The sequence below is a fragment of the Biomphalaria glabrata genome, chromosome 17 (genome assembly GCF_947242115.1).
Source record: "Biomphalaria glabrata chromosome 17, xgBioGlab47.1, whole genome shotgun sequence".
NCBI classification, from domain to species: domain Eukaryota; kingdom Metazoa; phylum Mollusca; class Gastropoda; family Planorbidae; genus Biomphalaria; species Biomphalaria glabrata.
In genome coordinates, this window is record NC_074727.1 from 26,314,508 (window position 1) to 26,340,211 (window position 25,704).

Consider the following 25,704-nt stretch of genomic DNA (forward strand, 5'->3'; position numbering starts at 1 on the left):
GAGAATACATGTAGCCTAGTTGAAAATATCATGTTTATAAATTATAATAAATAATTTATAGATCTATAATTTATATAAATTTATTTCTGTCTGTTTCTACACATAGATTATATAGGTAGGCATATATAAATAAATAAACTATGAACGATATATATATATATATATATATATATATATATATATATATATATATATATATATATATATATATATATATATATATATATATATCATATATATATATATATAAATAGGGAGAGAGAGAGAGCCAATATACTATAAATACATATTGCAGAAGTGAATCTACTTCTTTTAATACTATCTAAATAATTTTTAATTAACACAGATATAATTTATTAGCAATAACATAGTGGTATTTCTTAACGGTGCTCTATGTGCGCTATAGGAGAAAGCACAAAAACTGTGTTTATTATAGGAGCATGAAGTGACCTGATTTATTTTAAAATAAAATCTTGACTATGAGTGGTAATTCAAAGAATTTTAAGAAACACAGCTATTTTTATTGTCCTTTAGTTGCAGAATAAGAATCTGCTTTCAGTTTTTTTGTAAGTTAAACCTTCACCAAATAAAAAAATAAAATAAAAATTTGACCTAGTTCCCGAATACGGTGTGCCTTATATGCTACAATAAAAATAGGTATTTGTTCTCTAATTACGATTAATTTAGGTAGGAGTTGTTTTACTATTACATACCAAGCATCAGATGTTTAGAAAAACCCATGTTCATTTCTTCGCTAACACCTCATAGATTTAACTTTCATCTCTTTATGGGTAAATTTAGTTCATAGATCTAGTCTAGAGATATGTGTGACGATCACACTTGCCGGGGATTATATTATCAAACTTGACAATTCAATGAAGTGAAGAAAGAAACATCTCTCTGTATTTTCTTAAAAACTTCTTTAATAATACTTCTTCAACTTTCACCTAAAATGACTTCTCAATTCAATAACAACTTAACTTAAATTGATACTTCATAAATAAAACTTAAAGATACATGAAACTTCACTTAGTATAACTTTAACTTCAACTAATAAAACTTTAATTAAATGGACCCGCTAATATCACAAAACTTAACTAAACCTTTACTAATCGAGGACTAAGCGAGGACCATCGCTCTACAAGAACTACTACTATGCGAGGACCCCGTCTAACTGACTTTCCCCTAATTTATACTTTCTTTGATCGTACGTTCCAGAATCATGGAACCTTCTCAGATAATCATTTTAGTAACTTTGACCTTCTAGTAGCTGACGTGGGCTATTTTTTCCCTTAACCTCTGTCTTTGATTGGATACCTAAAATTAACTTGTTTACGCTGGACACTTGCACTGGTTTGAACTCGCTTCTAGAAACTGGTCGAAATAGGTCACAGAATCGACTCGTGACAATATGTAATGAAATCTAATATAATAGATAGATCCATGGACGTAGCCAGGATTTTTTTTTGGGATGGGGCGGGGGGGGGGGGAGTTTGGGGGAAATTCCCCCCCCCCCCTCCTCGGCGAAAAAAATAAATCTTTATTAAATTCTGACCCTTCATTCTTTCAGAAGACGTTTAGTGTGCCCTAGAATAGGTATTTCCTGGAGTTAGTGGGAAAATTGTAGACTCCCCGCCATCGCCAGCAAAGGGATCTGGGGGAGCGCTAGGAGCGGAGCCGCCTAACACTATTTCTAGTATTGAAAGCCAACAAAATGCATATTCTGTGGTATCTACACTGCATTTTCCTGCTATTAAAAAAGTTTTATTTCAAAAACCTAATGTGCTATTCTTACCCTCCCGCGCCGTTTGGCGCATTTGCCGTCAAGCTGTTTCCACAAAAATCTGTCACTGGTAATGTCTGAAGCCTCTTCCCACCTACTCTGAGGACCTCCATGAATATGTAGCACCAAGTTGTACTAGGATGTCATCGCAACTCTTATTATACGTAACTCATTTTGTCGGAAAACATGTCCCGCAAACCTCATGCGACGCTCTGTCACAATCTTACTAAGGGGTCGACTCCCAGTTCTGCATAGGATTTCCTTGATTAAAACCCGATCTCTATAACTGACTCCTAAAATCTGTCTTTGTTGAGCCACATTTAGTGTTTTTCAATTTGATGATTATTCCCCAGACCATGAACCAGACAAGCTGTCAGGCGCATGCGGCCTCGCCGCATGTAGCTTTCACGCTGAACTCACGGCGATAACAATCTCACTTAAACACTTGCTCCAAAAACTGCGTGAAAACATAACCGTTGCGACTACCGTTGTAATGGTTACCGATTCCCAGTCCTGCCTCCAAGCCTTGGCCGGCTTAGGGGGAAAGTGGGAAAGTCCCAAATGGTGGAAGAGGCATTAGGCGTTGCAAATGAAATCCGCCTACTTACTGGAGCTGTCATCTTCATGCAGTGGGTGTCCTCGCACTGCGGCGGGATGGGCAATGCCGTGGCTGACGCTCTAGCTCGAGAAGGAGCGCTGGCCTTGCCCACTTTTGAAGTACCAAGTACGTACCAACATGCTACCACAGTTATACGAGAGTGGGTACATGATAGTTGGTATCAGTGTTAGTTTGCTAAGTCTCCAAGTGGATATTGCCTATAAATAAAAGCTGCAACGACATGATGTATAAATCGGTTTAGCCGTAATGATACCACGGGAGAGTAGATGCCATTCCGTGAAGGATATCTTCAGAATGATGAAGATAAACTATAAGCTAGTTTCATTAAATGGTAAAGGGAGCTAACAAATAAATATTATATCCAATCAAGGGAGATAACCATAATAATGTGAACTCCCATAAAGGGAAACAATAAATACTGATAAGTAATAAAGTGATACAAATAGGGTCACCAGACACGGTGAATAGCAATGGTACATATTGCTTATATAAATTTGATGAAAGGGGGAAGGGGAGATCAACGACTGATACTCGCCCATGCTTTCACATAAGTAAATAGAGCTGGGACGAAGTCCCCGAACTAGAGTAAAAGTAAGTGAACATGACTTTACCTAAGTAATATGTTTTGGCCAACATGGCCCATAATATAAATATATAAATATTAGAGGAGTTCCCTTCAGAGGGGTGAGAGTAGATACATACTTGGTGATAAGACATGTTACAGAAATGTTATGACAATTCCCTGCCAAGGAATTAAATAGTAATAATATATCAACATCTCGTGGTGAGCGATAATTTAATAACGATAAGTTAATAATAGCTAGATAGCTAAATACATGTGGTAAGAATTAGTAATAAATTCTAGTCTAGATACAGGGAATGACTTTGAATATTTAGCCTCAAAAGTCGTGATATAGAATATAATACATAAAGTGATCTACTTACATTATCCATAAGGAATACACAAATATATGTACACAAATAATGCAGTAATTAAATTCACAAATATATACACAACAAAGTAAAATGGTTCTCAAGCACTTTACAAAGTTACATACCACCAATCCAAAGTGTAAGAAATAGGGGATGAAATGTGTAGAGCTCAAGCAAGATAGCGATGCGCTACCAAGCAGGTCTCTAGTGTGAATGAGATCTCGGACCGAGAGGTTTGTCCATTTAAAGATGAATAGGAGGTTAAGCAAGAGCGGTGAGCAATAAGCAGCAAATGTGGTGTAGACTATCTGGCGTCTTTGGTAAAGAATTTCCCGCTTGACCGAGACGAGAGTTCCCGGGGATAGATATTGCGTGAGGCGCGATTTGAAAGACCAGGAAGTTGGTCCCCTCGCGTCCCTCTGTCTTTCTGCCCAGGTGGTCAGAGGATGTGAAGGAGAGATTATCAGAGCTCGGCCAGATCAAAGGAGATTATACCTTGACACTGGCTAGCGCTAGACGATCAGCGTTGCCCGATGCGTTAAGTTGAATGGGCTCTTTGATGTGGCCAGCCGCCCCCGAAAGGGGGGTCAATGGATGTTTGCCAAGATAGGTAGAGGGAGTGTACTCTTGTCAAGAGTCTAATGTTGCACGTGTCAAGATGGGGAAGGTAAGATGTGACATCGGTGCCAAAGTGGGTGGGGTTGGATTGAAGGGTTGGTGGCTTTTTTTTTAGCGCTTGGGCTAAATTAGTAAGATTCATGGTTTAAGTGTTTAAATAAATTAAATAAATGCTTGGACCTGAGTGATACCTTGAGTGATCTAAAACGGGTCGTTACACTATTATGTAATCCAAAAGGTGTCAGTGCTTTGAGCGTGGATGCATCCATGTGGTCTTGAAGCGGCATTTTTTGTTGAAAGAATGTGTTGGTTATCGCAAGCTTTGCTTCAGAGAAGAAGAGTTCCAACAGGAGCCTGCCGTTATCGTTGCAGTTGCCAATGCCTTGCCTACCTACTAGAACACCTGGCCAAGCACTGTAGTCGTTCTTCACTCGAGCGTTCAAGTCAACCATGATAATAAGTTTGTCAGTAGTGTCCACCTTGCACAGAACTCTCCTCAGGTCAGCGTAGAATCTTTCCTTGGTTTCAGGCTCTGTCTGCAGCGTGGGAGCGTAAGCACTGATAATAGTGACGTATCTAGAGCCATCTAACGGTAGTCTGAGCGACATCAGTCGGTCTGAGTGACCAGCAGGGATATCTAGTAGTTTCTTGGCAAGAGATTGTTTTACCATAAAGGCTACCCCCGATTGCCTGTGCTCCTCAGGGTTATATAATGCTTTTTCAATAGAGTAATACTGTAAGTATTCTGTAGCGATACTTAGGCCTTCTTAGGAATCTATGGTTCATTTTCTATTATTTACATGTTTATGTTCCTATAACTTTAAGGCGGGCGATTGTAGTGTAACTGAGTTATTTATTTTCTGCGTGTGTCCAGCTTGTCAGAAGGTCCAGTGTGTGTGTTCATAGTACTTCAACAATGTCATGTGAGGCGTGTTTGTGCTCGTTCTCTGTTTACTGTAGTCTAATATTGTGAATAATGCCATGATATTGGTATTCTAGTAGTTATTTTATTACACACACGCACACATATGTATAAGAGAGAGACAGAGAGAGAGATGCTGACAGAATAGATAGATAGACAAACTAGATAGATAGATAATAGATAGATAGTTAGATAGATAGATAGATCTCTTGACTTGCTATGACTGAATGAAACTGAGAGCATTGAAATGTCCATTGATTGGCTCGCTACTTCTTTTCTCCCCATAGTGAATCTATCATACATTTTTCAGGACCCTAATGATGTTATACCAGCTATTAGTCACTACATTTCACTGGCAAAAGATAACAAATCTGTGGAATGGACATTTTCTCATTATATGAGCATACTCTCTGCTTTGTATGTTGGAGGTTTTCAAAGGTTAGTACACAGGTGATGTTTTCTCTTTGATGATAAATGACATTTAGTTTGTCACTCAAATAGACATTTCTTTCTAAAGGCTTAAAATTAATAATTTAATGACCAATGTGTGAATGTTCAGCATTTAGCGTGGACTCGGAAGAGGTTACAGTATTTGTCTTGTCTCGCACTCCTTGCATGTTTGGGTCTAAACAAATAAAATTCCTATTTCATGATATCGTGCAACATACAGAGTTTAGGCGTAATAGCTACTTTTTTTATCTTCTGAAAGCGATATATAAAATATATATATATACATACATATATATATATATATATATATATATATATATATATATATAATCTAAAGCATAAAGTAAGGCGTATATGTGTATGTCCAGAATAGAAATCAAAACCGTTTGACCAATCTTGATAAAATCTGGCATAAATGTTCCTTGGAAACTAACTAAAACAGTAACATATGTAAAGTTGCCCTTAAACAAGCTTAAAATCCTCAAAAACTGTTGCCCACCTCTATGAAAGAATAGATCTAGGTCATATAGCCATGTTTACATGAGACAAGACCGAAAGGATCTAGATCTAATTTTAAGAACTACACTTTTGCAAAGATTGTTTTTTACTGTGACACATGATAACAAATAATAAAGTCCATTGACTTCATTATTTAATATAATTAACGTTCAAATTTGTGTTTCAAAAAACATTTTTACGTAAATTCCTTCCTTATATCAGCGAATTTAGACGTCCTGACGTACTTTATAATCCCATTCGTCGCGCGCTTCTTTCAATGATTAGACAAGACATAAAGGTTACGCATGCGCAGAACTTAAAATCTCTCGAACCCTAGATATTCTAGTTTTCTTTTACTTTATCACATTATCATTTCATTATTTAATGAAATTAACATGAAAAGTTGTGTTTTAAAAACATTTTTACATAAATTCGTTCGCTATAGCTGCCAAATGTGACTTTAGCCGCGTTGACATACATTTTAATAGTTTCGTTTATGTGTCGCGTACATCTTACATGCTTGCAGTGTAAACACTATAATTGGACAGGCAAGATAAGGCCCTATATGGGGGATATTAAATATACTAACAACAATAATTAATAAGCATATTGAGCCCTTGAATTCACTCTTACATAGATCTACATCTATCTATCTATCTATCTATCTATCTATCTATCTATCTATCTATCTATCTATCTATCTATCTATCTATCTATCTATCTATCTATCTATCTATCTATCTATCTATCTATCTATCTATCTGTCTGTCTATCTATCTATCTATCTATCTATCTATCTATCTATCTATCTATCTATCTATCTATCTATCTATCTATCTATCTATCTATCTATCTATCTATCTATCTATCTATCTATCTATCTATCTATACATATATACATACATCTATACATCTATACATACATACATACATACATACATACATACATACATACATACATACATACATACATACATACATACATACATACATACATACATACATACATAAATACATACATACATACATACATACATACATACATACATACATACATACATATATATATATATCACGGCAATGACTTCGATTCCTAAGATTAAGGATGAGTGCAGTGTTTCACAAGATAAATATGTAAGAATATTTAAAATGTTTATAAACTATAACGTTTGTTTATGTATAATATTTATAATGCGGTCAAGGTTTGACTTGAACAAATGATTGATCCACAGGGTCTATGTCCATGGAGACCAAGTTCCTGTTGGGGAATGGTGGAGAAGACTCCAAACAGAGAACGTCACTTTTGTTTTTGTAAGTTTTGTAAACATCTTTAAGTCAAATTTAATCCACTTCTACTATGAACGTGATTTTCATTTTTTTAAAGTCAATAATCTAGAGACCCTAAACATTTTGTAGATTAACAGTCTATATTTCTCTTTCTCTTCTCTTTCTTTTTCTTTTTCTTCTATTTCTTTCTCTTCATCTTTACGTTTTTATATTTGCAGTAGTCAATCTTTCTCAACATTGTCGTATCTTATATATAACAGACGTTATTTTAAACAAGAAGATAATTACGTCCAGCCCGTTTCATGTGTCAATCTAATCATGCATCTTAATCAAAATCTGTTGCTTTTCTTCTTGGCTGATTCTCTTTCTTTCTCTCTTTGATATTCTTAGTCCAATTTGGACTGAACAAACTTGATGATGTCACTTCTCTTCAATCCCAACGTATCAGCAAGATCTAAAAGGTTGTCATAATCTGCCACCTTAGTAGTATTTTATGTTATAAAAAAAAACTTGTACAATGGTAGGTAAGGTATTAAGTATACGATGATTTTTTTATTAGGCTATTTAATCGATGGTGCCATACCAGGTGATAGCAAAGTTAATTAGACTGCTGATGGTTGCTGTATAGAAAAGTTTAATTATTGTTTTGTCGATTTTAAATTTTCTTAACTTTCTGAGATAGAAGACTCGTTGGTGAATTTCGGTGTAAAGGTTTTTACAGTGTTCAATCTATTTCAGTTTGTGGTTGATGGTTGTACCTAGGTATTTATATTCTTGCACTTGGTCTACGGTTTGGTTGTTTATCTGAATTTCTGCAAGATTTCCTTTATGTTTTTTAAAATCTATTTTCATTTTTTTAGTTTTCTGAACATTTAAAATTAGAAAGTTATCTATACACCATTGGTAAAAAGTGTTAATTGTTGAATGGTACAAATTTTCATCACCTGCAATAAGATCAATGATTGCTGTTTCGTCAGCAAATTTTATGATGTGAGTGTCAGCTGATAGGCTCTGAATATCATTAGTTTTTCCTAACTTTTGACCTATTGTACCTCTTTTTTAATGTTTGTAACGCTGAGTACCCCCTCGCCTTGCATATATATGAGTAGAATGAAGCTGGTTGGGCTATGATAACATATCATATATTTTTTTCCTCTTTTTGTTAATTTTAATCCGAAATGCTATTCCACGCGAAATAGTCTGTTCCTTTTATTTTTCGATTGAATGTCTGCAGATGATGAAAAAGCAACTTCGCATAAATATGAAGTTGGAAAGATGAAGATGTAGGCTTATTACAGAACTATTTCTATTAAATATGGATGCACGTGTTGCATTTGTAACCACAAGTATGACAAAGTACACTCCTTTTGTTGATTTTGTTAAGAATATGTATAAGATTAATTTCAACAATTGCTCTTTTTCTGCATGTCAAAAAACTTTCTGGCATGGATGTTGTGATAATTTCTTTTAAATTTTATCCATTCAATATTATCTGTATAAATCACGGAAATAGTTTTTTAAGCTAAACTGCGAGATGTCTAAATGCTGAGTTATGCATATCAGAGTATCAGCATCAATGTTAGTAGCCAGATATTTAGTTTTGAAATGACAGCGTTCACTTTATTTGAACGAGAAACAATGCATTTTTGTAACGATAAGTTGAGGCAATAACAACAGAATAAATCTGCTAAATACACCTCTGACATTCCTAGAGCTTTCACACAACTTGAAGAAGCATCTCGACCAGCAGGACAACAAAACAAAGTAATTTTTAATGACAAGATAAAATCGAGCAGAAGAACAATATATTAAAATTAATAGCCACACGTTTGAAAACGTCGAAACGTTTAAATATTTAGGAAGCATAATACATTCCAACAATGACCTAATGTCAGAAGTAAAGGAACGACTAGCGACAGTTAACAACAGAGCTTTCTATAGCACAGAACACATACTCAAAAGCAAACTTATATCTACGAAAACAAAGAAAACCATTTACTAAATCATCATCAGACCTGTGGTCATATATGCTAGGGAAAGTAGAACGCTGACAAAAAATCACAGAAAATCTGCTAAATACTTGGGAACGAAAAATCCTCAGAAAAATCTATGGCGCCATACACGAGGAAACTGGATGGAGGATTCGCACCAACCAAGAACTATACCAGCTCTATGAAGACCTCTCCATAGTGACAATAGTTTTTGCTCCACCTGTGCTCTTTCCAACACAAATATTCCAATCAATGCTGTTCTCTTGCATACTTTTTTTTTTCATCCCATTTAAGATTTAAGATTTCCTGTTGTGTGAACTAATAAAGGCTGGCAAAAATAAATCGTCACGAATGTCTTTTTTTTCATATCTAACAAACGCCATACATTTGCAAAATTCGAAATATCAACATTGAATTGAACCCACTGTAAATTAGACCCCCAAAATATTCTACAATACTAGAGAGTTAAAATGCACGAAAATTCTGATCATTTTAAACCATTGTCACTGACAATGCTGACAGTGTCACTCAATTTTATCACCGCATCAATTATTATGTATTTATTTCATCCTTATTATTTTCCATTTTTTAAGTCCAATTTTACCCCCAAACCCCACCTTTTCTTCACATTGGCAATCACGTTGTCATGTTCCTTGGCTTATCTCCCCTTCTCTTAGTACGAATGTCAAATCACATTTGCTACTTACCAGTTAGCCCATCTGGGCAAGCCTCCATTATTCTATTCTAATGTCAAGTCTGTCAACCTTGTTGACTATGATAAATTTTATCGCAAGCGCGATTCGATCTGAGCTCCTTTCATATTGCAAGACAGCCAGACTACCGACCCTGAGCACACGGCATGTTTGACCTCTAGCTAGGTGTTCTTAATACCTCATTAGCAATTAAGCGCTAATCTTGACCGTATGTCACATTATCTATCTTGACCTATCACGTGATCTATTACATGCTGTCCCTATTTCTGGCCAAGTTCATATAAGGCTCAGACTTCACCACTCGCAAGCAGTCGCCATACTTGATTTAGAACGTTGAGGGGCGTTCATTGACAGATTCCATTCCTTGTGCTCTCCCTTACACTTCTTGTTCTGTTCACTTGGACCTAGGGGTAAGATGTTGTTCATTGCTGGACTTTGGTCATTTGGACTTTGCTTATTTCATAATATGTGCATTGTGTATTCTCACTTGCTTAAGTAGGACACATAATTATTTCATGTGCACATATTTAATTGCATTACCTAATGTCTACCATGTGTTAAAATACTATTTTCTGTACATTGCATCAATTGATCATTGTCGCAACCTTTTGTATATTTGTACATCTTACTTTATTTCTTTTATCTCGGCTGATCGCTTTGATTTTCTTGGTTCTGTTTACCTTCCCCTACTTGTATTATGATCATTTCCATTGTAGTGTTCTGATCTTGATCTTATTGACATGCATCGTTGGTAAGTGCTAATTAAACTGATTCTCTGATTGACGGCTTATGCCTTTTATATGTTGAATATATTTAGCACGGTGTTTTTTTTCAGCCTGATTGCGACTGGAGAAACCGACTGGTTCCTATTACTTGGAATTCCTGCCTGTTGCAGAATCCCCATACTTTCTGTTTGATGCGGAATTCATGCCTATTGCTGAATCTATATACTTCCTCCTTCGTGCTTCTGGATCCGAATCCTTGAATTCTCCCAGGTACTACACCTGAATTCCCATTAGCTCTCGGGGCTCAATACAACGACTTCGAGAACTCCTGTTCCTGTTCCTCCGTGGCTGGAGGAAAGAACCTTGGCATCAGCGAACACTGGGTTCTAAGTTCTACACCTAATGTCGATACTCAGCACCCGCTGCCTGCCTAATCATCGTTGATTTTGCCCTACCCCCGCTGTGTCATTCTCACTTCGAGGACACAAAATAGTGGTCGAGCTATGACTAATTCAACTGCAGTATTTCGTGTGGAGCTGGCACCTCGCAAGCTGATGTTCATGCTAGCAGACTAAAACAGTCTACAGCACCAAGGCAGAGGGATAAGCTTTTGAGGCCAAGACCGAACCAAGGAAACTAAGAGCTAAGTCAATAAGGGCATTTACACGTTTGTACAGTCAGCAGTATGTATGATAATTTAATCATTTCAGTTATCTTTACTTACTTTATATGTTACTTTAGAATGGATGATTATATGTTACTTTAGGATGGATGATTATACTCATCACCTTTGTAATCCTGTGACAAGTCAAAAACTCGCTGTCAGAGCCACTCAAATTTATCACAGCATTAATTATTATTTATCTTCATTTATTTATTTTATTTTAATTATTTCCCCACCCTACCCCCAAATTCTTCACCCGCACCACCTTTTCCGCTCCAGGCTAGACTTAGTTGACCACATTGGAGATAGCTAGGCCACGTCTTTCGATTTATCTTCCCTTGACCGGGGCAAAGATACACACAGACTCTTTGATCTTATCGGCAGGATGTCTGACAGCCGCAGTGGACACCACCTTGTGTGGAATGCAAGTCACTCCTCCCCCCCCTTTCTCCTACGTCTCTCTTTGATCTTGGAGATTACTCGAGTCCTAGGTGCGACTCCCAACTCAAGTCTAATTCACCCACGTGTAAGATAATTCTAAGCCTAGGACATTTCCTGTTTCCGCCCGCATTTTCCAGGCCTATATAAAGTAGATCCAAATAAAATCAGACCCTCTTATTTCTCTATCGCTGTCAATCGAGTCTGGACTACTTCATACATTTTTACTCCTAGAGGAATACCTGGTGGTAAGCCGAACTTAATCACAAGTTCCATCTTAATTACTTTTGTGCTATTTCCATTGGATTTTATCATGTGCATTTTTATTATTTCATTTATATTTAATTAGTGCATTGTGTATTTCTCACTGGCGTAAGTAGAAAACATAAACGTATCCTATGTATGTATTTAAGTATTGCATTAATCTACTAATGCTGCGTTGCTCAATTGATCGTTGATGCAACCATGTATATATTTGTGCATCCATTTTATTTCCTTTATCTCGGCTGATCGCCTTGATGATTTTACTATCGCACTAATACTGCGCTTAGAAAGGAGATATGAGTTATCTCCCATGTATTGAATTATCTCCCCTGTAGTCATTTCACTCTAACGAGAGTTGCGCCGCTTGAACGGACACCCTCTCCATTCAAGTGCGCTCCATTATTCTCGACCCACGGTCATATGTAAACAAACCGTCTTGGTCGCTGACCACCGCCCAATTCACCCCCCCCCTTTCTTTCTCTATCCACCTGTGTTGTACATTTTTATATTATTATTTCCCCTTTTATGTACTTTTTTATATTGCTACTATCAGCCATCTATTTTTCCAAATCCTTTTTGTCATCATCTCCCTTTTTGTGCTCAAAAGCAATTTTACCAATTTGACGAATGCACCTCAGTCGAGGGCATCGATATGATGCATGAGAGACATGTCCTAACTTGTCTTTATTTATCCGCAACCTCCCTCAGGTGTCTGCCTACTTATCTGCCTATTTATCGGATTACTTATCTGCCTATTTATGTGCTTAGTGCTATTCAGCACTGCACTTGCCTACTGAGATCTACTCAACTCTACCACTTGGCGCTATCGGCCTTGCCCGCCTATTCGACAGCCCACCTGTCAACCTATTAGGTGCGACGTCCCTATAGACTCAGGTCTGTGCGAGACGTCATAGCTACGCCAACCCTCTGCAACTCACTGGACATATCCTGTCAACTACGCTGCCCACGGCAGATCAGCTCTGCCTGCAGTAACCTTGTGCCCATGGTAGCCGGCCACCCGCCCTACTGTGCCCACTACAGATATTAGAACATGGGATTGAGACTCCACAAGAACTATATCACCGGCGTCCCTCTATCCGCTAGAGCGCCACCTCCAGCTGCAGAACCTCAAGCCAGGACACAGCCAGCTGCGACATCAACAGGAAAACCAGCTAAGTCAGAAGACAAAGTGACATACTCTCTTATTAAGTGCACGAGTGATGATTAAATCTAGTATTCACTAGAGATAGATGCAAACCCTCCCCCTTTTCATTCTTATATGTATATTTATGAAAATAAATATTCTTTATTTTAACTTTTGTATCTATCTTTCATTGCTTGTCTCGTTGCGTGTCTGCTCCCGATTCATATGCTGATAGGTTGGTGTGTGATAGCTTTAAAAATAATCATCCCCTAGACATTAAACGCGCCAAACACACATCACATTTCCCCACCTGTCACAAATCCCTCCCCATTTTATCTTTAATGACTTTTAACATTTTTGATTTTGTTAACTAAAGAGATTCTTTTTTCTATTGTATGCTACCTGTGTGTTCTGTTTCCAATCTGTAACGCACGCTGGTCTATACTGGCGTTACAAACCCCTAGACCTAACGTAACCAAAGCTAAATTATTTCAATAAATAACTTATTTTAATTAAAAACACTTCCCAGAGTCGCAATAGGGGCCTTTCCCAGCGGCTCGTGACAACCATTGATAGGGAAATGAAACATATGTTTTGAGACGCGTAATGACTGCCTTCCACTTCACATGGCGAAGCTTTAAAACAATTCTCTCTAGCCATTTTGATTGGTACATCAAAAAATATAAATCTCTTACAATCTGACAATTAGTATTCAGTTAGTGGGCTAAATTAGTAAGCTTCTAAAGAACAAAAGAAAACGTCAAATACTATATGGAATCTTTTTGACGTTGAAAAACATCGACATTCCTTTCCCAATCTTAATTTAATTTTAAGATTTAAAATAACCGGTTCTGAGGTTAGAAAAATATAAAAGTACCTGTAAATAATATTAAAGAATCTGAATTATATTTATTAATAATTTATTAACAGAACATAATAAATGGGTATTTAAAAAAATCACCATAGTAAATGAGGTGCAACGCGTACTCCCTCCAAAGTCTTCCTGCAGATGGTATACAATCCGTGTGACAGAACGCACCCCTGCGGCGCTTCAGTGTGAAGACCCTTCGTGTCTGACACATGCCCGTTCACTTTTACATATTGTTGGCGTTTGATAAGGTTATGGTTCAGTGTTTTATGTATAATTGCTACTTTACATCCGGAGGGCACTAAAAATAGACAAAACGTTTCAAATTGTATCTCTATTAAAGAACGACACGGTTTAACAGATCAGTTAAACCTTTTTTCACAGTATTTTATATTTCTTATGAATATTTCGAATAAACCGGTAAACCCATTTTTACAATCTACTTTTATTTTCGTGGCCCAAAAAATGTAAAGGGAACATTCTCCATGTTTGACATAGAACTTTTTTTAATCCAGTAGATAAATAACACTCAAACTAAGGCTCGCAGACCGCGGGTCATAGCCGGCTAGTAATAAAATAAATGCACATGAAATGACAGCATAATTAGCATACATCTTACATTAGTATTTCAAAAAAAAAAAAAAGATCTACTACATAGAAAAATTAAATGATTGACGAGGATGCAATAATCAAATAAAGTTACAATGGGATACAATGAATTTGATTAATAACAAGTACTTATGTGTACATAAATATAAAGAAATACAATGGGGGTCTCAACAATATATACTATACAAAAATAACGTCTCGATACAACAATGTGAGAAAATACAATTAACAAACAAGGCAAAAGTCAACTAAATATGGAATAATTAGTTTTTATCTAGATATTTCAGATCAGGTTAGCCTTGACCAAGTGACCTGCTAAAGAAAACGTTTTGCGGGTCCTCGGCATTGCCTGTGTGAGGACAAGGATTGAGTACAGCGCACTCAGATGTCTAGCGGGCTTAGATTCTGTGCAGAACCAAGCTTTAAGACTGATGTGCGATGCATTTGTACAACACATATCGCTGCGGGTAAAGCCATGACAGATCTTCCACCTCTGAGGTTACGAAGGCAGTGAGCCGTTATGTTGGCATTCGAAAATTTACAACAGCTGCAGGAAGGCTAACCTATCAGAAGTCTGGTAGACAACTGGAAGGGGATAAGTTGGCTCAAGGGAAGCAATGAGCGGAGAATCATCTCTACCTCCCCTAAATCCAGGAGTCATTTTTTCCACACATTCTCATGATTGTCATTTTCCCCCCATTTTGTCAGCTTTTCTTTTGTATCATGAAAATGCAGTTAGAATCATTATAGTTGCTATTGTTTATAACGTCACCGATAGCCCATAGCCTAAGGATAAAATTGTTGGCCTCCGTCAGTCGTAGAACGACTATGGCTCATCTCAGAGCACACTTCCTCATGTGGCTGTGGAGCCCTATTTTGGAGAGACACTCCCGTCCACAGATAACGCAGGTTAAGGTGGCAAAGTCCTATTGGTGATCCTGGCCTCCTCGCGGCGGACTTTGGTAACGCTGTGAACGCCTCTAACAGCGGCTAACGGGGATCCCCTCCGTCTACGGTTTCCAAGGCCAAGTGGATGGAGCTTGTTAAATCCAGGATGTCCAACCCAATGTGTGGGTGCCTGGTTAAAAGCTGGATTAGGGTGCGCCGGAATGCGAGGCGCGCCCCATAAACGCCGTAGGCTCTAGAAGGTACGTTTCCGGATGTACGACATTGCATCTAGTCGCCCCACTGATGGCGAACTTTCTGGCGGTGAAAGCAACGAGTCTAGACAACCACTCATTATACCACAAGGTATTCGCGCAAGCGTGACATTGGAAGCTAGCTCAGCGAACCCGAGTTCCTGAGTAGGTAGCATTGATCCCACTTGAGGAGATCGAATCCAACAGTCTAACATGCAACCAGTTTCGCCCGCACTCGGGTATTTCACTCACATGGCTTTACAAAATTTATCTATTAAACCCGAGTATGGGCATTACTCACTCGATAGGCCCCGCTCTATCAATCCTAACGACGGGTTGATGTCCGATAAGTTAGCTACCGTCGTTGTTCTTCAAGATGTCCGCCCACTAAGCTCACCGATATTGACAGCAAAAACTAACCAAGGGTTGCTGCAGGGTGGCCAGCGCCCCTCGACGCAAGTCGAGCCAAGCTACCCATCAAAAACCACGGACGGGGAAGTCGTGACCCCCACACCAAATGTGACCAATAAAAGCTCGGAAAAGGAACGCAAGAGGGACGGTCCCTCCAAGCCCAAACATGTTAAAGGTACTGGGCAACTCAGAATCATATCATTTAATGCGAATAGGCAATTGCGCCTTAAAAAGCCTGAAATTGAGAGACTGCTGTCGGAACTCGAGGTCGATGCGTTCTTGGTGCAGGAAGCTGGCAACGCTGGTAGGAAACGGAGTTGTGTGCCCTCGCTCTCGGGCTTCACGGCCTTTACCTGTTCCTGTGTAAAATGTCAGAAGTTAGTCACTTTTGTCAGGAACCCTTTGCTTGCTCGTGTGAAGGGAGCCACCTCACGAGGATGTGGTGAGACCGACACGCTCTTGGTCGAAATATTTAAAGATGGACAGAGATTTGAATGCCTAAATGTCTATAATCCACCGCGAAGTGTCCTTACACTCGATAGCAAAAGCCTCTCCAGTACCAGAACGATAGTGGCGGGTGATTTCAATGCCAAAATCCAGGTTATAGGTTGTACAACAACCGATCTCTCGGGACAGAAAGTAATCGACTTATGCGACGGAACAAATTTGGTTCTCCTTAACGACGTTGATTCTCCAAACACATTCATTCACTCCGGGCATGGAGGGGAATCGAAACCAGATTTGTGCCTGGCGTCTGCGGACATAGTTGCTAAGAGTCGACTAGACGTCCTGGGGGACTTGGGATCGGATCATCTGCCGCTAATGGTCTCAATTGATCTCGGAACGACAAAACAAACAGCCTGCCCTAGACGTAAGTGGGTGTACGCTAAGGCGGACTGGGAGCTTTTCAGGATTTCATCAGATACACTCCTGGAAGGACTTGATATTGATTTTGAGAATATTGACGCAACTTACAGTCTCTTTGTGAAGGCTCTTTTATCTGCGGCTCGTAGGGCCATTCCGCGAACCAGTGGTAAGCGCAAGTACCGATCCTTTTGGTCTCGAAAGTTGGCACGTCTTGTCCGACAACGAAAAGCAGCACGAAGACGGCATGCTAGACAAAAAACGGAGGAGACGAGGCGAGCCTACAATAAACTCACGGCATTGGTAAGAGATACGGTGTCAGAAGAGTCGTTAAAAAAGTGGTCGGAGACCTGTGCGAACCTGGACCTCGCGGATGGACGACAGGCATGGAAGTTACTAAACAACTTGGCTGGAGTGGGGGAACCGAGGGTAGCGGAGCCCCTGCAAACGCCTAGTGGCCCTGTTATTACTGACAAGAAGAGAGCGGAGGCTTTGAACAAACACTTTGCTGGAGTCTCCAAAGCACACAAAAAATCTTCCGTGTCGATGGCCCTTGACCGTGTTAGAAGAGCCAATGAAAAACGCAAGTGGGTCGACAGCAAGGCTGGGACGGAAACATTCTCAGAGCCCTTTACCATGATGGAGGTGGCTTTCGCGATCAAAAAGGCGAGACTACACAAGGCAGTGGGGCCAGATGGCATCAGCGCTGAGATGCTAAAAAATCTTGGAACGATTGGCCTCATAAAACTTCACGGCTTACTAAATCGGACATGGATTCAAGGGGACTTCCCTAAGGCATGGAGATTGGCTACCATTGTTCCTATTCTAAAAAAGGGCAAGAATGCAAACAGCCCTGAGAGCTACAGACCAATTTCCCTCACATCGTGTGTGGGGAAGGTTGCGGAGAGAATCATTAACCGACGGCTTACGTGGTACCTAGAGTCCCACAATCTAATTTGTCAGGAGCAGGGTGGTTTCAGACAACGGCGTAGTGCAATGGACCAGGTTACAGTCTTTATGCAAGAAGTGGCGGACGGTTTTCAGAGAGGCGGAAGGGAGAAGAAGGGTGAGTCGACACTCGCGGTCTTTCTGGATCTTAAACAGGCGTACGATAGAGTCTGGAGACAAGGCTTGTTGCTTAAGTTGATGGACCTTGGGGTAAACTCCAATATGTATCGATGGATCAAAAGCTTCCTAACGAACAGGTTAGTTCAAACACGTTATGGCGAGCAACTGTCAAATAAGAAGGTACTTGAACAGGGGTTGCCTCAGGGCTCGTCACTTTCATGCACACTTTTTCTGGTATTCATCAACGATTTGACCAAACGCCTAGGGTGTCGCTCACTACTTTTTGCGGACGATTTGCTGATCTGGAAAACTGGGAGATCCGCAGCCGCTCTAGCTGCGGAGATCCAACGTGACCTAGTCACGATTTCCTGCTACACACGATTGTGGAATATGGAGGTTAATTGTGCGAAAACAGTCTGGACCCTTTTCACCCTTGGCAAAGATATCTATAAAGAAAAGATTTCTCTCTCAATCAATGGTACCGAATTAAAAATGGAAGCCAAGCCGAAATACCTGGGAGTCACCCTGGACCCAAAAATGGGTTTGTCCGACCATGTGAGAACAGTGCGAGAGCAAGCGTCAGAGAGCCTTAAGGTAGTCAAGCGGTTAGCCACGACCAAGTGGGGGGCCAAAGCGAACGTGTTACGGGCCCTCTACATTGGAGCGGTAAGGTCGAGGATGGAGTACTCGTCTCTTGCACAGGTCTATGCCTCACAAACGTCTCTAGCGGGGCTGGACTCAGTGCAGAACCAAGCAATTAGACTCATTTGTGGTGCATTTCGTACGACGCCAACTGCGGCATGTGAGGTCATGACAAATCTCCCACCACTGAGATTACGAAGGGAGCGAGCCGTTATGATTGCTTATGAGAAATTCAAACGGCTAGAAGAAGGCTGCCCAGTCAGGAGTCTGGTCGACAAATGGCAGGGCGGAAATCGGCTGAAACGGAACTCTTTCATGCACTCGGTGCGGGAATTGTCCAAAGAAGTCGATTTACCCCAGAACAGAGCAGCTCTCGCTCTGCATGGGGCTTCTTCTCCGGCGAATGCTCCTGGAGTCCCGGAGGTGAGGAAATCGCTGATTGACCCAGAAGTTAACAAGAAATGCACAAAAACTGTCCTACGAAACACTGCCAGGAAAACTGTCGCCCAGTACCCAGCTGATTCCATTAAAGTGTACACAGATGGTTCCACGAGAGAGAACCTCGGACAAAAAACCTCTGGGTATGGTGTGGTAGTTCGATTCCCTGGCTCGACCGAGAACGATGAGATTCTAGGTGCGTGTTCTGGTAGGAGCAATTACGTAGCTGAAATGGTTGCAATTCAAAATGCAGTAGAGTACATTGAAGAACGACTTAACGAGAAAACAGCACAACCCAGTCCTATTGTGCTATTTACAGACTCTATGTCGAGCCTACAAGCCATTGAAAGCCCTGCAGATACGCTCCCGGAACCACTGGCAAAAACACTGGCGTGCGTGGGACGCCTCCAAGAAAAACACAAAATTCGGACGACATTCCAATACGTACCAGGACACGTGGATGTGGAGGGTAATGTGAAGGCTGACTTATTAGCCGAGTCAGAAACCCCATTGACAACGAAAAACATGCTGAGAATTACTCCCTTAGAGCACGTGAGAGGAAGCGAGCAGTGAGTCTTAAGGTTGCCTTGTCCCCGTACAAGGACAGCCTCTGTGTCGTACATGAACCAGTATTCTCTCTATCTATAGTTTGTCCCAATCGTCCTTCGTGCAGAACTCTGCATTCGTAAAGAATGTGTTCTATTGTTTCATCGTCCTCCATGCAATGGCGACACCGTGTGTCGTAGTTCTCCTTCCATCGTCCGAGGTAAGCACCAATTGGACAATGGCCGACCCGGAACTGGGCTAGGACTGCCTGTTCCGCACGATTAAGTTGCCACCATGCATCCCTTCTGTCTGGTCTCCTCATTGCCCGATAAAGCTCACGCCCCTTGTCCGAAGAATCCCAGCCGTCGTGCCAAAGTGTCAACATGCGCTGGTTGACTAGGGATCGTACACTTTCATATGAGTACGGTTCATCATTTTCGAGCGCCGTTGCGACCGCGGTTTTCGCGAGCTGGTCAGCCAAATCGTGGCTGACCACCCCACAATGGGCGGGCACCCATTGCAAAGTAACGTTCACGCCGAATCGTAGGAGACGCCCTCCGACCGTTAGGACGTCCCATACCCTTCTAGCACCTTCATCCAGCCGTTCTATGGCCTCCAGTGCGGCCACCGAGTCCGTGAAAAGGACTATGTCGTGCGCTGACGCAGTCCCGTTACGTACCATCGTAGCCACCCAGTCCAGTGCTTGGAACATTGCTTCGAGTTCAGCCTCGAGGCTGCTTTTCTGCTGACAGGATCCACTGAGCTCGTCACTTTCGGGATTGCCAGAGAGTCGAACTACCGCTCCGTACCCAGCTTTCACAGTTCCCTCGAGCGTCCGCACAGAACCGTCTGTGTAGATGGTGGTTACTCCGGCTGGATATGATGCGATAGTCTCTCTGGCTGCTTGTAGTAGCCGTGTGGTTGGACTCTGCTTCGTCACCACTGGGTCAAGTAGGCTCTTCCGTATCGTCGGCATGCCGAGAGCCTCCATCGGGAAGATAGAACCGGACGGGGAAAGAGCAGCCCGCTCCACCGGCAGATTCGCCTCTCTGACCAGCCCGCGTGCCACATGCATGAAACAAGGCCGGTTTTTGAGACGTCTCCTACCCTCCCAGTTGTCGACCAGACTTCTGAGTGGGCATCCATCTTCCAGCCGCATATATCTCTCGTGAGCTAGTATGACGGCTCGTTCTCTGCGCAATTTCAACGGTGGGATGTTTGCCATAACCTCGCCAGCGGCAATTGGCGTTGTCCTAAAGGTTCCACAGATTAGTCTTAAGGCTTGGTTCTGAACAGAGTCTAGGCTTGCTAAGGTCGTTTGCGAGGCCCAGACCTGAACAGGAAGACTGTAGTCCATGTGAGAGCGTACTGCACCCATGTACAGTCCTCTCAGCACGTCAGCTCTCGCTCCCCACTTCGTTCCAGCTAGTTTCTTTACGATATTCAGCTTCTCGGAAGCTGTTTCTTTTACCTGCTGGATATGATCGCACATAGTCAGTTTCTGATCGAGAATTACTCCAAGGTACTTGGGCTTTTTATCCCATTCCAGAATCTTGCCATCCATTCTAAGCTCGACAGGTTCCTTCAATATATCACGGCCCAGCGTAAACCATGAGTAAACCGACTTCGAGTGGTTTACCTCAAGGTTCCACATTCTGGCGTAACAGGATATAGTTGTTAATGCCTGCTGGAGAGTGTCAATGAGTTGTTGACGGTCTCTCCCTGACTCCCACAACACGATATCATCTGCAAACAACAGCTTCTGACATTTCAAAAGAGCCGGCAAGTCGTTGATAAAGACCAAAAACAGCGTACAGCTGAGTGCCGATCCCTGCGGCACCCCCTGCTCAAGTGGAAGTTTCCTCGACAAGTGCTTACCAACACGAGTCTGTACCGTTCTTTCCGTGAGGAAATTTTGGATCCACCTAAGCATATATGAACCGACACCTAAGTTCATCAGTTTCAACAACAAGCCGGGCCTCCATACTCTGTCATAGGCCTGCTTGAGATCGATAAATACCGCTAGCGTCGACTGACCAGGTCGATTTGTGTTGCCCCACTGGAAGCCATCCGCCACTTTCTGCATGAATAACGTCACTTGATCGATCGCATTTCGTTGCCTCCTGAACCCGCCCTGTTCAGGAGCAATGAGACCCTTCGTTTCTAGAAACCATGTGAGCCTTCTGTTGACCATGCGTTCGGCCGCCTTCCCGACGTTGGACGTCAACGAGACGGGTCGGTAGCTTTCTGCACGATCTGGGATTTTCCCCTTTTTGAGCAGGGGAACAATCGTTGCCACTCGCCAAGCCTTGGGAAAATCCCCCTTAGTCCAAGTACGATTGATCAAATCCAACAGTTTCCTTCTGCCTATGGGACCGAGATGTTTCAGCATTTCGTTGCTGATCCCATCTGGCCCCGGTGCCATGCGCAATTTGCACTTCCGAAGTGCAATTTCTAGCTCTCCGTAGGTAAAAGAGTTGATGAATGTGCTCGTCTCATCCTCACCATAGACATATCTGCGTTTCGCTTTCGCCTTCCTGATGCTGTCTAGAGCTTTCGATTCCCTGGCTCGACCGAGAACGATGAGATTCTAGGTGCGTGTTCTGGTAGGAGCAATTACGTAGCTGAAATGGTTGCAATTCAAAATGCAGTAGAGTACATTGAAGAACGACTTAACGAGAAAACAGCACAACCCAGTCCTATTGTGCTATTTACAGACTCTATGTCGAGCCTACAAGCCATTGAAAGCCCTGCAGATACGCTCCTGGAACCACTGGCAAAAACACTGGCGTGCGTGGGACGCCTCCAAGAAAAACACAAAATTCGGACGACATTCCAATACGTACCAGGACACGTGGATGTGGAGGGTAATGTGAAGGCTGACTTATTAGCCAAGCTCGGCACAAAACTGGACCCTGTGGACGAGCCACAGACTTTTGAGCAGGCGCGTACGATAGTGGACGAATGGGCTAGAAATAAATGGAGCAAAAGCTGGGAGACTGGTAATACGGGAAGGGAAGTCTGGCAAAACTTAAAAGGGCCCTCAAAATCGGACGAATGGTGGCAGCTAAATAGGGAAGAACAGGTGACAATCGCTAGGTACCGAACAGGACACTGTCCAATTGGTGCCTATTTTGCTAAATTTAAGCCAAACTTCGACTCACGCTGCAGGCATTGTCAGGACGACGTCGAAACAGTTAACCACATCCTTTACGAGTGCGCAACACTACACCCTAAACAAGGCCATTTGAGTGAAACAAAAGCTGGTTTGCATGAGGAGCTGGCTCTGTACGGAGACAGAGAAGCTTTGAGAAGGACTGCCGCTTTCCTTGTCCGTGTTATCAGAGAATAGAGTTCTCAACACGGTGCCCTAGTGCGATGAGACTTACACGGTTAAGGTGGCTTTTGCTTCGGTGGTAGAGGAGCTGGCCGTTTTTCGGATTGTACGTTTTTCTTCCTGAGCTGAGACCCATGTTCTTTCACTGTCCATAGCTTTCTTGGTCACTGTCTCTCTCCATCTGGTGCGGTCCAGAGCTTTGTCTTCCCAATGGTCAGTACTGATGTTCACTGATTTGTGGTCCCATTTTATTACATCTGTTTTTCTTGAGCCAGTCGCAAGTTGTCCGTAGAGGATGACTTTTGGGATGCGATTGTCCTCCATCCGGCGAACATTTTCAAGCCAGCGCAAGCGGCGTTGTCTGAGGGCTGTAAAGATGCTGGGAATACCTTTTAGCGCAAGGATCTCAGTATTGCACACTTTTTCTTTCCATGTAATTTTTAAGATCCTACGGAGTCATCGCAAATGGAATGAGTTCAGTTTTCTCTCTTGCTTTGCGTAGGTGGTCCATGATTCACTGCCATACAGTAGTGTACTCATAACGCATGCCTTGTAGACTTCCATTTTGGTCACTGTATGAGCTTCTTGTTTTTCCAAACTCTTGGCATGAGTCTAGCGAAGGTCAAGGCAGCCTTCCCTATGCGTTTTTTTTATCTCCTCTTCTAGAGACAGGTCATCTTTAATTGTGGATCCCAGATAGCAGAATTCGTTTACGGCGTCCAGCTTGTTATCGTCTATGAGGATGAGGGTGGTGCTGTAGCAGGTGGTCCCATAACATTAGTTTTCTTCGTGCTAATAGTCAAGCCATATTCTTTACAGTCCTGAGAGAAGCGGGACATTAGTGACTGAAGTTTCTTTGTGTGTGTGCCACTACTGCTGCGTCTTCCGCGAATAACATATCTCTTACGAGGGTGGTTCTGATTTTAGTTTTGGCTTTCAGTCTGGCAATATTTAGGAGTTTGCCATCAAATCTGGAATGCAGATAGATGCCTTCGGTGGATTTGTCAAACGCTTTGTGGATTAGCAGTAAAAATAGTATTTCAAAGAGGGTTGGGGCCAGGACACACCCCTGTTTATACTGAAACTTTCCTGGAGTTGGCACCGTTGAATTGCACTGTACCCTTCATATTTTGGTGGAAAGATACGATTACATTTAGTAGCTTGGGTGGAAAGCCTAAGCCTATTATCTGTAACATTTTCAAGAGGCCATCTCTGCTGACTAGATCGAAGGCCTTTGTCAGGTCAATAAACGCAATGTACAAAGGCATCCTTTGTTCTCTGCACTTTTCCTGGAGTTGGCGGATGGAGAAAATCATGTCAATCGTTGTTCTCCCTGAGCGAAAGCCGCATTGTGATTCTGGATAGACCCGATCAGCGAGTTTTTGTAGCCTGGGAAGTATCACTCGAGCAAAGACTTTGCCTACAATACTTAGGAGGGAGATTCCCCTGTAATTGTTGCAGTCGCTTCTGTCATCTTTGTTCTTATACAGTGTAATGATTTTAGCATCCCACAGGTCTTGTGGCACAGCACCTTCTTGCCAACATTTGCAAAGCAGTTCGTGTAGAGCAGTGATTCCCAAAGTGGTCTATATAGACCCCCAGGGGTCTACGAAAGTTAAAAAGGGAATTGGGGGTCTATGAGATGTGCACGGGGGTCTACGATAAAGAATCTCAATTCAGCATGTCGTGACTTTAATTTTGATAATTGGAATTTTTGATACACACATTTATGATTTATACCTTAGGAAATCATTAAAATTTTTATCCCGCTGATTGAATAAATAATTGTTTTCTTTAATTTAATAACTATATTTAAAAAAGTGTAGTTTTGTCTGGTTATAACTTTAACAAAAAGAAAAGACTGTACAGTATTTGAAATTGAACTTCATTACTTCCTTATCAAACAAGTGAGTGTTTATGTGCCATTTTTTAATGATGCTATGACAATTAAGCTTGAGGATCAAGCATTAGGATTTATTAAAAGAAATTTCTATAAATCAATTAAGAACATAAAACTAAAATGTTATTTAACCTTGGTTAGGCCAATAATAGAATATGCATCCTCCGTTTGGGACCCCTCAACTCAAGAAAACATTAAGAAACTGGAACAGACACAAAATAGAGCAGTGAGATTCATAACAAACAAATATTCACATTTGACTAGAGTAACACCTTTAGTAAAATCACTAAATTTACAAAGCCTTCAGGACAGAAGGCTCAAAAGTAAAGTAGCAATCATACATAAAACACTGAACCATAATCTTCAAATACAAAAACAAAATTTAATAAAATACTCTGAAAGACACAAAAATAAAGGCACATTCCTCGTCCCATATGCTAGGACCATAGACATATATATATATATAGAGAGAGAGACTGGAGATAAAGTAAAAAATTATTATGGGAAACATTTGGGAAAAGATAAGTTTGTATGAGTTATACAGCAATTATGAGCAGTGTAAAATTAAAAATATTTATAGTTTTTTTTGCCATAACCTATATAATTGATAGAACCCCTTCTGTATTATTATATCTAATCGTGCCTACCAAATCTATTAAATTTACATAATTAAAATAATTATAAATAGTTTTAAATACTAGATTTAGATCTAGTCTATATAAATACTATAGTAAAAAAATACTACTTACTACTATACTATAAACTATAATTGTAATCTGTATAGTCTAGTCTATAGACACTATAGTCTATATAGTTAGTATATAAAATAAATA

General features: G+C 40.9%; 1 protein-coding gene across 1 annotated transcript in view; it reads left to right on the top strand.

Moving 5' to 3' along the window:
- Positions 1 to 25,704, top strand: part of LOC129923638 (uncharacterized) — a 72,770-nt gene that overhangs the window by 16,419 nt on the left and 30,647 nt on the right. Inside the window, exons 2-3 of the mRNA XM_056015568.1 lie at positions 5,186 to 5,313; positions 7,056 to 7,134. Of these exons, the coding sequence (XP_055871543.1) occupies positions 5,186 to 5,313; positions 7,056 to 7,134 (207 nt within the window). The remainder of the gene's footprint in view (positions 1 to 5,185; positions 5,314 to 7,055; positions 7,135 to 25,704) is intronic.